The sequence below is a fragment of the Apostichopus japonicus genome, chromosome 16 (genome assembly GCF_037975245.1).
Source record: "Apostichopus japonicus isolate 1M-3 chromosome 16, ASM3797524v1, whole genome shotgun sequence".
Lineage (NCBI taxonomy): Eukaryota > Metazoa > Echinodermata > Holothuroidea > Aspidochirotida > Stichopodidae > Apostichopus > Apostichopus japonicus.
The window spans coordinates 5,302,464-5,315,350 of record NC_092576.1 but is presented as its reverse complement, the minus strand read 5'-3'; the positions used below and the strand labels follow the sequence as shown (position 1 = coordinate 5,315,350).

The following is a 12,887-nucleotide window of genomic DNA, read 5'->3' as shown; positions in this document are numbered from 1 at the left end:
TCGCCGGAATGCATTTCAAGAATTCTATACCAAGGAGAGTTGAGAGGTCATAAAGAGCATCTCAGAGAGGCTTAACCAAACGTGTACGGGGGATGTCATATGTAAGAGATGCCCTATTATTGCAATGGAAGACCCCCATCCCACCCCTCAATGGTACACGTTGGAGTTAACACAATGTCATATCAATAATGGGAACATGGACCAGCCATTGGTGCAGCTATAGGAAAAGTTGAAGAAGAAACTTAAAGGTTACATATTGCAATAGCTTCGAAGTATTTTAAGTATAAATCCATTAAGCAGAGATTCATAATACGGGGAAATGATTTCACCATGTAGAGTTATCTAAGTCAGCGTCGACAACAGTCTGATTGCAAAAAGAAACCCTGAACCGAATTAATTAAACAGAAGTATTTTAGATACTTCGGAGTAAGATTGACATTTGTGATTAATCAATAATTTACCTCTAGGTCGTCGGCGGCGGCGGCGGATGCTGCTGCGGCGTCTGCTGCTGAGGCTGCGGTAGAACACGATCAGAAGTACGACGATGCAACTCATCATCACAAATAACACAACAACAACAACAACAACATCCCAACTAGTTCGTCGTTCCTCCTCTGAAATACCAAGAAATAGTCAAAATATGAACATCAACAATTCCAGATACAAGTTGACATCATCTCCAGATAACAAATCAACACAGCTATAATAAATAGGTTCATAGTAGCCCAAACATGCATGTGAATGATATACAACGGTATGTCAAATCGGTATCAAGAACTATACACCGCATACAAAGTAAAAGTACATTACTTACTCGTTGATTTTATTAAACTCTGTCCCTTTATTTGCAACGCTTCTCTTTCAATTCCACATCAAAATAACAAATGCATTCGATCAGTTTATGTTTACTACGTTTACTGGCATACCACATACAATTTAACCTGCACATAAAATAGTTATGGGGAAGTTTTTGCATTTTAATGTAGTTCTTACCCTGAAAAGTTACACCAGTTGATGTAAATTTCGTTGTAACACCGTCAGTGCTGTAAACACACGTGTACGTGCCCAAGGTAGGATTTTCAACCGTGTTTATGACAAGAGAGCTATTTTGCAATGTGAATCCATCAGGGATCATAACTTCACTCATACCTTTAGTTCCAAATGCAATAATTTCTTCCGTTTGACCTACTTTTTTCCATACAAAGAATGACACATCTTCCCCGCAGTTTATAACCACTCTTTCATTAGGAGTTACAAGCAGAGGTTCGCTAGATGCTTCCAGTGTCCCGCTTTCAACCAGTATCGCAGATTCAGTGTTACCTACCTCAGACACCTCGCTTCTCGCTGCGCAGACGAATAAACGTAATGAGAGAGAGGTTTGTAACGAAATATCTACAACAGTATCGTAAGATTGTAATTCATTGACACTGGTTGCTAGAACTTTCGACTGAGAAGAGATCTGTCCATCCCGAGTGTTAGTTTTTAACTTCCATGACAAATCATCTAATACTGCACCTACTCGTAAAACATTACAACTTAAACTGGAAGCGGGGTTTAATTTTAAAAAGCATAATGATTTCTGGTCACATCCAGTAGCATCAATGGTTGGGTACGGTTCAAGTGGTCTGTCTGAAAATTGTGGAAAGAAAGACAAATTGAAGTAATATTGTCCAGCAAGAAAATATTAGGCTTATATATATGGATATGTTTTATGAATTTAGTTGGTTTCACAACAAAAGGTCGCATGGAAGTCGGTATTCTTTGTTAAAGATCTTTTTTACTCATGCAGTTCACACTAACCTGCTAATTTATTGTTAATCTTGGCGACCATACTTTTCGAATAATTTATATTTCAATAAGAAATTTCAACTGTAGCTTGTCCCTTACAAAGATATTCTATTTAGATTATTTACTGAAGATAATATAGTAGCAACTGTAGTTAACAAATGACATCCAGTCGCCACGTAGACACCGTATGATATTCAAACATTCATAGCTTCATTTTAGGGCATTAATGTGCTGCAGTGTGGTTGGACCGTTAGATATATATACTCCCAATGCAGCTGGCTTCAGCGCTAGTACTATTTCAATAATATATATTTTTACACTGTTGAACCATTGTAACTCTATTAGTAAGCTACTAATCACGTGAGACTACTTTATCATGTGTATGGTTGTACACCGACAGTTTCTCACATGTTCTCATCGTTCCAGCGTTTGTATGATAACATTAAGCAACGTCTATATAGTATGAACATGACTGAGTGAGTATATGATTAAATGTATGGACGAATGGATTGACGAATGAACGAACAAACCACCGTTTGTCAGCTTGTAAACCTTTACGTTAAAAGAGAAACAATGTATGGAACAGGATAATGAAATATGAAAGGAGAATGTGAAGATCATCGAGGAATAATTGGCCAAACTAAAGTCATATAATTTGCATCATGCTTTTCTTCTCAACAAGCACGAACGATTTCAGAAAAGAAATAATCTTCAAATAGTAGGAGTAAAATCGGTCATTGTCTCGTTTGTTCTCTTATTGGAGGATGACTTGACGTTGAATAATTTGCAGGATCAAGAAATAATCAGTAAAATTTCGGAGTATTGGTCAGGGTCTTTGGAAATTCAAACTTATTTCCGATGCGTTCATTACTGAAAAATTAAACAATTCTTTTAAATGGGAAAATACTGAACTATTGAATTATGATTCCTCCTGCTCAAGAAATACTTATAGAACACTGCTTACTCGTAGTTACTCGCCATGCTATTTCAATCAACTGTTTTAGTTAAATGAATTTTCGAAACGTTAGTAGCAATGTTTTATCGTTTCAATACCAGGATACTGCTTCTTTCTTTTAATGTGGAAGATTTGGGGGGGGGGGGGGAGGGACATGAAAACATGCTTTGACGGATTGAGAATTCACTTCTAATTTCTTGTAAGGTGTCAAAACTACTACTTTTGCCGGATTTGTTTCAACATTTAACAATATCTTGGTTATTAAGTTATTGTCTTATGAATCAATATCCTTATTTATAACTTCTTTATTTTCAACAGGAAACTAGTTTTCTTTGTAAGAAAATCGCTGAAGAGCGACCACCTGTTAAATGGTTATATGTGCAAAGTATAAGTTTTATGTTTATAAAAGTAGAAAGCAATATATGACTCCGAGAAAGGCTCATATAAAGTATGAGGAATTAGGACTTTCCTTTTAACATTGTAAAATGTTATATGAAGGATTATTTGAATATATCTGTGTTTGCAAGTTTTCCTCTATATGAATGCCTATAGATAATGTATTGTCTGCTTCTTTGTTATATTTGTAAACACACCCACCACAATAAACTGATGCAAATGAACATGAATGTTGTTATCAAAGAAATCGACTTACCATAGACAACTACACGAACATCTTCAAAGATAGGATCTTCATCTATAGTGGCCAATGTCGTTACTCTGTAAACATGATTATGTTTGGTGGAAACTTTGTTGATTATAAGAGATCCATTGGGTTGAACACCGTATTCTCCGGACTCATGTCCAGGCCCAGATACAATACCTTCTGTGAGGGATATAAATGGCCGATCATTGCTAGTCACACTGGTTGAATTAAACCAACCTGTTCCATATAAATCACCAGGATAGTTGCAGGATATCGTACCTTTCTTTCCTAATTGCAGATATTGCGGAGACTGGCACTTATCTGATGAAACAACCATGCCTGTAATTGAAGGAAAAAAGACGTTTACAATGTTTCATACCATATCCATTTTCCCACTCAGACCGAGTTTCAAATGTATAAATTGGTAAGTCAAAGTAACATAGAACTATCATATATATGCAAGCGTTAATAATTTTGACTTGCATTCAACTACTGTTTAAAAATATCATCCAATTGCACCCTAAACAAACCAAAAAATTTCATATTACATTTACATCAGTATGCCAGAAAGTTCCATCATATTTGCGAATGTCACCAACCTCCCCCCCCCCCTCTATTGGGCGTGTGCAAGTGATGTGATAGTGTAAGTACTACTCCAGACATAGGAAACCCTAATACCTCAGTGCAGGTCTTTCATTCACTTTTTGTATCTTCATGTGAACATATAACCCTTCCCTTCCCCTTACATCTATAACCCACCACAGTCCCCTCCCATTCCCCCTCTCCGAGATAAATCCGTTATTGAATCTTACCATTCAATATGAGCCAAATGATAGCAGGGATCATGAAATGGATTGTGGTAGACATCTGAAAAAGGAAGAAGTGACACTTCATTGAACTGACATAAGATGATCGTAGGCTCCTTGCCACCCGCTGTTGATGAGGCCACCATTGCTTCTTACTCATAGGTAGACCATTTGTCAAAAGAAAATCACGAGCAAGGCAGCAAGAAAACCTGTTTTCGATAGAATATGAATGTTCAAATCCTCCTTTTCACTGTCATCGTTTCCTGTTATACTTTTTTTTCTTTGGTGCTGCAACCAAAAAATGAGCTGTTGAGCCGTCACTCATCAGCGAGGTTATATTCATTAATGTATGGTCAAAGAAACCTTTAGTTGCGAATGGTCACTTATCGACTTTGGTAGACGGAAAAGCTGGATTGTAAAGTAATTAGTTTAAATCATTTGTATCAGGGTGAAATCAATAGTTCTGACATATTGAACAAAGGGGGCATTTCATGTCAAATGGACATATTGATGGTGAAGTCTGTAGTTGAATCTTCTCCTAAAATAACACCTTTCTTGTATGATTGGAGCACCATGAAATTATGAAAGTGTGAACATTTCAGTTGCATTGCTTCAAAATTGTCCGATTTATGCCCATTTGAAATTTTGCAAGAAACTTTGTCGGCTATGTGGCATTTCCTTAATTTTCCTCAGTAATTGAACATCCCAGTACCCTCTCATTACAGAAAGCGATAGAGCTTAACCCATACAAAACGTAATGCAAAATTGAGGTTGTTTCAATACTGTTTTGTGGAGTTGTTTTAAAAATGCCACAGTATCCAATTTTCGTATTCTTTTCCTAAAATGTGCCATTGTGGGTGATTAAGCCCTCCTATGGTATTACTTCAGGATACTTGAGTGTTTTTTAAGGTTATTGTGACTGATCCAGTCAATATAAACACACGCTCACAATGATTTCCTGTGTTATACTTTTACATTATGTAACTCCGAAGATGATAGATTGTGTTGCAATCCAGTACGATGAAGGGTTGTAGTAGCAAACTAATCACATAGATAACAATGTGAGAACTATGAATATCACTTACCGGTACTTGTTCTGTAAGTATATAGTTCTTTCTATACACTAAATTTCAGGTTCTAGTTTTATCCAACTAATTTATGAGATTGTAAAGTTGCTCTGAAGTGGAAAATCTGTCGTATTTGACAACTGTAAATTTAATATTGGTCAGGTTGAAAGAAGCTAATTTTGTATTCTAGAAGAGATCTAATATTTGTACAATATATTGAGGAGGTATTGACATTGACCGTGTAACATGATATAACATTGAATTACAATTGCAGGGCTAAAAGTATTTGCAATGGCAAAACATTACAGTGAAAATATCAAGCTTTGATTGAGTTTTGGTTGAATTGAGTGATTTACCATTATATCATTAAATACTAGGCACATAAACTCCAAAAATATTTGGTGAGGGTCGAGCAACAGCGATCAGTGATTTGACACAGAATGATAGAGAAATGAAACAAGCTTTTTGTCCATACTAAGTCAACGGATATTCATTGATGCCCAACTTACTGAACTAGGTATAGCACCGTGTCTCTTTAACCTTAACCCGCGATATCATTATATTGCAAGGGTCACCATTTACAATGAAACTTGCCCTTCACCAACTACCTATGTTTATTTTACTTTGGTGCCTTTACAAATGGGCTAACCATTTATAGATATCACAATAACATTTCGCTCAGTGATATAATGTTCACTCAATGTAATGGAATCACGGTATAGGCGAATCCATTTAGCCCGCATTGTAATAGTTATTTATACTAGTGTAGTGGTTGAAGTATATTCAGTTGATTCTGTACATACTTTAGGCATAGGCTAGTTCATATATTAAGTTAAACCTTCTGAAAGAGCCTTGTGAAACGATCGTATGCTGATTGTATGATGCAGAACTTAATGCTACATTGGGTTACAAGTATCATGTAACGTTCGTTTATGTTTGAGAGGGAACCTTTCACAATGAGATATGTAAATCACCTAGTGCTACACATACATTCGGGAAATTCCACTTGGTATTTTTAGCACTGCCTCGAGACTGCAGCTATATTGATACTGTTTTGGGTGTTGTTCAGTTCGATTTGATATGCAAAATCTACTACAAAAAAGAACACTGTTGAAAATCAAAATTTCAGCATTGGCCAAGTTTTTGGTACCAAACCAGGTCATAAATTTAAACTAGCCTCTTCATTTAACAAAACAAAGTACAGTACGTAGCAGAAGCAATATGACTAGGCTATGAGGAATTGCATATGAAATTCATGATAATACACGGTGGCATAGCTACTGTACATATTGCCACATTATGAGTCATAAAAATGTAATAAACATACCATATCAAAACTGCACAAGGTTTACCAAATTACAGCGTAGTACACAACGGACCTTTTATCCAGTTGTAGAAAGGAACCTTCACTCGGTTAATCTAGTCGAGGACACAAGCTTACTTGGACTTCCCTACAAAATACTACAGCGTACGTCCATGTAAAAACGAAACTTACAGCTATTGCCTACTGACATTAACCTACAATTCACTATCTATCACCAAAATAAAAAACAAACAAATAGTAACATCAATTCCATACCTTCAAAAATCCCATTCTATTGTACACTAGGCTTCGTCACTAAGCTTTGTGTACTAGGTTTAGATAGTATCGTAATAGCATATGTTATTTCGGCATTCCATACGAATGATCTCTGAAACGCTACGCGTATCGTGGTGTTGATATAGGATGTGCTACTTCCGTAAACAGGATGTGATGCAAGGAGGTTCTACATGGAACCTCCTTGCTGCAACCTTTATTTGAACAGGTCTTGCTACTACTCGTAAGTGACAATGCTACTCTTGAAAGTTGGCTCTACTACTATTCTAAACAGGCGACGCTTCTACAACTTCAGGCGGCGACGGTACTGTAAATTGTTGGCGCTCCTACTACCCTAAACGGAAGGTGCTTCTATTCCAAATTTGGAGTCGCTACTACCCAAAACAAGAGTTGCTACTAAGCTGTAACTACGTCAAGATTCCAAAACAAGTCTCCTTACATGCTTCATTATTCCCTTTAGGGATATGTGTTCTAATGGTTTAGCTGAATTAAATGTTAAATGTTGCCGCACTTATATGGCTCTGATTGGAAAATATAATTGCTAAACCTTTTGTCAAGCTTTGGCAAACTTTAGTACATTGATCATTAATCTGACTTTCGGTTATTAGTGTATGTGGTTTGATTTCTTAACAACGGGTCTGCTGGTTGGGTGACCTTCTGCTGAGGTCACTCAATTAGCAATTTTCCTCATCAAGATTTACTCTAGAGAACTGCCATATATAGGGTAGTTGTGACAAACTGCTTTTGTGGAAATATTCGATAAAATGAAGTGGTAATATATGAGTATGGTTTGGGTAATGTAGCGAGAAGTTATAGCCCCTTTAGGCATGTGCATACGTTTCTCTTGATCTTAAATGTAACTACTTACTTCCTGTTCCCAGTATATTCACCCAGACCCACATCAAAGTCGTACGCCCCACGTTGGGCGCTATGTTATGTTAGGGTTCTCCGGCTCAGTTAGTACAGGGCTCAATTATTAAATAGGTAGAACTGCAGATAACGATAAACACCATATATATAATTTTAGAATATAAACTTTATTTTTCCACCCCCCCCCCAAAAAAACACAGCATTTAATTAAGTCATAACTTCCTGAGAAGGGATGAGAAACTCTCTGTGACATGTGGAATATTTACTTGTAATTAATAAGGCACATAGAAGAGGGCTATGACTAACCGCATCTGTATACACATGAGATGCAATAGGTTGTCATCTGTGGTCAAGCATGATGATTTCACGGAATTAAGACAAAGGACGACTATAACATGGGTAAGGGATGAATAAACTCGGGAACAGGAAGTAAAGCAGTTACTCTTAAGACAAAGAGACAAGAAGTATAAGCTCTCTATAGTTTGCATTAGTTTTTATTTGGTTTCAAGTTACATGCAGCTTTTATTAAGCGTTTATCATTTTCTTCTTTGTTAACCCCCCCCCCCCTCCCTCAGCCAATGATTGTACGCAGAATTTTACCCTGTTTTGTTTACTAGGGCCAGCTAGATTGATATGAGCCGCACATGTGTTTTGGTGTTTAGCGCCCTCATATTTTGCTTCCCGATAACATCAATTGTGGAGGTTGACGGTGTAGCCAAGTCTCGTAAATAATATACCATAGTTAACTGTATCGGTGTGTAACGTCGGCCTAGTCTACCTGATCAATATACAACATATCGTTAGGCTTCGCCGAGTAACACTGAACAGTATGTGTATTGTACAAGTGCGAAACGTGCACAATCGCAGCTCCGCAACCCTTAAATTTTCTCTTGAACTCGTCCAAATATATGCATAATTGCAAAATAAAAATCAACATGAAAGAAGAAATAGATAACTTCCCCAAACATATAACAACCCCACTCCCCTCAATAAAATGATTATGCTTTTAAGCAACATATATTTCACTTAAAAATAGTGGACATGCTGTTTCTTTTTTTTTACAATGTGAATGCTTTACTAAAGAATATTGAAGTTCAAATAGAACAAGACACCATCATAGATGTAGGCATATAAACGTATTGCAGCATTTTTAACAGTCTGTCACAGTACATTGTTGTCTACTTACAAGTAGTTTTTTGGGGGGCTATAATACTAAATTGTTTTCATTTGTAAATAAATCTCTATTTTATAACTCTCAGATGCCTTCGGTGATGTATGATGACTAACATGTGCATACTTTAAGTTTGTCAAGAAATACAATTTATCACTTCATAACCTCAACAAAAATCATCCATAACGGTACTGTTGCCATGGCTTCGAGAGTTAGGGATTGTGGCATATTTGCAAAAGTACCTAAAATGACCGAACTGGTTGAGGTCGAAGCTTGCCCCCCCCCCCCTCCTCACACTCGAACTCTTTGCTCCCGCTGCCCACTCATCCCCCAGATGAACAAATGTGGTTACGCCACTGCCAAAAGGGTAGCAGCAACACATACTGTACAAACGTACACACAGTAAAACTGACTATGAAGGTGTTATTTATAAAATGCACTTATTTGTCAAGTAATTGACAAAATACCACTGAAAAGGTTGTGGTTAGACGTTTTTCATGTACGTTAGCCAAAGGAGGTTAACAAATACAACAGAGATTAGTAGCGCCAATGCGACCTAGCCAACATATCCATACACAGGTATGGAATTATAGGGCTAATAGTAACATTGAGGATTTACTTACCTGGTGTTTGTGGCCTTTGAGGTGTGTTCCTCGGCAGTTCGTTACGTCTGCTAGATGAGGAGATTCCTGTAAAACTAGGAAGTCTTAATTAATCTGTAGCGTTCTCATCATTCCTCTGCTCAGGCTAACCAATCGCAGTCATCAAGTTATAGTTTAAAATTTATGAAGAAATTATTTTTAAATACATACATTTTACGTAGTATTCCTTGCTCTTTGGAAAGTTTCTTATCAAGTCCAATTTGAAATAGAGAACTCTCTGTCAAAAGTTACAAAACAGTGACAAAGCCTATAAATATAATATATTTTGTATGGCTAGTTTCAATTTCCAGTTCACAACCATCAATCAGCGAGAGCGCCGAGCTGTTAGACGCTCTAAGAGCAGCTCTTTCTTGTTGCTGTAACATGGATTACACTTTTTGTAGTGCGGTAGAAGTCTATTAGTGTCCTCTTTAACCCTAGCCAATCCCTTTTCCACTTATGTTATGAATACCTGAATTAAAGAATAATGTGTTAATGTGCAAAGAGGTAGAGGAGATTATTTTTTACCTGTTCTGCTTGGAATATCATCGGAGTGTATGAACTTAAATACAACTAAGTCGAAGGCTCTCAGAACCATGTCCAGCCTGTCACAATTGCTAATAATAGTATGATGATGTATTGCTATATAAGATTTACTTAAAATTTATAATATGTTTATTTTACAGAAGATCATACATGGACTATATTTAAAGTATTAAATCTAATGTTGCAATGGTGCTGGGATTTCATCCTCTCCCCGTAATCTTTAATTTTCAGCCTTGTTCTGTTTCTGAAATTTCTCATAATTGTTTAGAATACTGCAGTTCCTTCCCTTAACATAACAAATTGGTTATTTACTGTCGTTCTTTTCGATCGATAGAATTTATACATAGGCGCTTTAATCATTAGCAACGAATCCCGCGATGATTTAGGAGTAGTTTAAGGCCGTCTTGAAAAATTCAATTGGTTTCCCTTTTTTCAGTGCAATGTACATGCGACACGTTTTTTTCAAGCTCGCATAATATTTCCGTGATTTATTAGCACTATAAATACATACATATTTACATATATACGTATATATATATATATATATATATACATTATATATATATATACATTATATATATATATATATACATTATATATATATATATATATATATACATTATATATATATATACATTATATATATATATATATATATATATATATATATATATATATATATATATTGTTATGATGCAGCATGTTACTTTAAAGGTTAACTACGCGCTAATTGAAGTTATGCAATTCTTAAATGGTGTATTATTATGCTAATTTGTAAACGAAGAGCACAATCAGTGCAGTTCTAAGCTACGGTCGAGTAACCTCACCGAATGTCATATTAGTTTTCAAGGAGTGGCTCGCTCTTTTCTCCCAGTGGCACCAACCTGTACGTCACGCCACGTAAAACAACGATGTCTGCATAGCCCTTACAAAACCTACCTTTTCCGTTCCGGCCTTTCTTCACCATGCCAACCACGCTGTGTGTGACTTACTCTTAACTCTCTTTTGGATACCATTCTTCTGAACTTATTATTTACCTTAGCTGGTCCTGTTCTCTATACCGGAGCTGTTATTTATACGAAAAGCGCCTTCCGGAAGCTTCCAGACACACCCGCACTACGGTTACAGACTACCCTGGGATTTGACACCCCGACGGAGAGCGCAGCGGTAGCCGAGGTACCTTGCGTGCGCGCTAAGTTAACTTTAAGTATTAAGGTATGTAAAGTATTTATGCTAAGTTATATATTTTTGTTACCAAGAGACACGCATTAGATTCTTTTAAAACAAAACCTCTCTCTCCACCCACCTCTCTCCACCTCTCTCTCCACCTCTCTCCACCTCTCTCCACCTCTCTCTCTCTCTCTCTCTCTCTCTATATATATATATATATATATATATATATATATATATATATATTTATAAATATATAGTGGAAAGTGGAACGCAGCTACATAATGAATATCGACAAGGTGCAACACTTTTTCTGAATATAGAGGATGAAACTGTAATGGCGTCGAAAATATGAGGCGCAATAATTGATTAAGATTAAATTTGTCTCAATGTTGTGTTTGAACACAATTTATTAAATTGTTAAAAAGTTAACACGACTTTTAATCAATTATGTTTGAAGTGTAATGCTAGTTCACATCAAGCTATATCATGCATACAATTTAATTTGTGGGGTTTCTAAAACTTTAAAAGGTATGGACTAAGATTATGCGTCCTACATATTCCATTTAAAATAAGCGGCACGATAAACAAAACTGTTAGTATCACACGAAACCCTTTGGTAACAAATTCCTGTACTTGCACTCTTGAAATAAGTATTGGCTGCTAGGAAAATTAAGACAAACATCACATTCGATCCATTACACTTGTACCAGCCTAAATCGTCCTGATTAAATGTTCTAAAGTTATTCTTATAAGTAGGTTGTAGATGTTCCTTTAAATATTTTAGCCTTCTGTAAATCGTAGAGATGGAATTCTGGAGGTATTTAGCCTCCAAAATGGGGAGCTTTGCAATAGTTGGATGTTCTTGCGGATAATTTTATTCCAGTGATATAACTTACTAGAAGGGGTTATTTATGTTGAATTTGTAATTTCTTGCCAGGTGTTTTCTATTTTTTAATTGTGCCATTTGAACTGATATGAACACCGAATCATAACCTCTACTGAAGAAATACGTTTTGTATTTTGTTAGACGGTTATTGATTAATTATGTTATCGGCAATTATTGCTTTCACTTGTTATAACTGGGGTGGGAGGGGGGGGGGGGCTGGTGAGTGAAGGGAAAGGAAGGAGAGGAAGGGGTGGTTCCGTTGTTTCTTGGGTCTCTTTTCTAAATGTAAAGTTCTGTATTTTTTTCAGGGAGTGTCACTACCCGACCAGCGCTATAGGTTTTTTAGTACACTTCCTTTCACAAGTTTTGTTTCCTATCTCCTTCTATTTTATATGTCATACTTATCATGCGATAGAACAAAAATTATTGAAAAAAAGAAGGAAAATGTAAGCTTGTTTTTAATTCAGCCATCGTTGTTTATCATCTTCTGTACGATACGAAAATAAAGAATATAAACAATTATACAAAAGGATAGAATGATCCATCAATCCATCTGTAGACTATGGTGATATTGTCTTTACAAGGATTTCAAACTTTGACCTCTTTTAGCCTCAAATGACATTTGACCCTTACTAAGGGTAATTACATATCTAACATTCCTACTAATTGTGTTCCAGTTTTTCCGCATCTTGTACTCACCATAGGGAATCAACATCCTAAGCCTACCGAGTATGATATTTAATC

General features: G+C 36.3%; 1 protein-coding gene across 3 annotated transcripts; it reads right to left on the bottom strand.

Annotated features, from left to right (window-relative positions):
• Positions 1-159: 159 nt before the first annotated feature.
• LOC139983236 (uncharacterized) lies at positions 160-6,950 on the bottom strand. Of its 3 annotated transcripts, none has more exons than XM_071996653.1 (5): positions 6,839-6,927; positions 4,199-4,253; positions 3,396-3,725; positions 994-1,629; positions 160-614 (listed from the first exon to the last, which is right to left on the bottom strand). In XM_071996653.1, exons 1-5 carry the CDS (start codon positions 6,851-6,853, stop codon positions 394-396), a joined length of 1,257 nt encoding a protein of 418 aa, XP_071852754.1. In that variant the 5' UTR covers positions 6,854-6,927; the 3' UTR covers positions 160-393. The 3 variants fall into 3 exon arrangements, with proteins under 3 accessions (XP_071852754.1, XP_071852755.1, XP_071852756.1); XM_071996654.1 differs by lacking the exon at positions 6,839-6,927 and adding an exon at positions 6,587-6,832; XM_071996655.1 differs by lacking the exon at positions 4,199-4,253 and having other exon boundaries at positions 6,839-6,950.
• Between the last annotated feature and the right edge of the window lie 5,937 nt (positions 6,951-12,887).

Coding starts and splice junctions, on each gene's coding strand:
- LOC139983236 (XM_071996653.1), bottom strand. Junction 3,726..4,198: donor CATTTGGCTCATATTGAATG/GTAAGATTCAAT, acceptor CTTCAATTACAG/GCATGGTTGTTTCATCAGAT. Junction 615..993: donor AACTGGTGTAACTTTTCAGG/GTAAGAACTACA, acceptor TTGGTATTTCAG/AGGAGGAACGACGAACTAGT.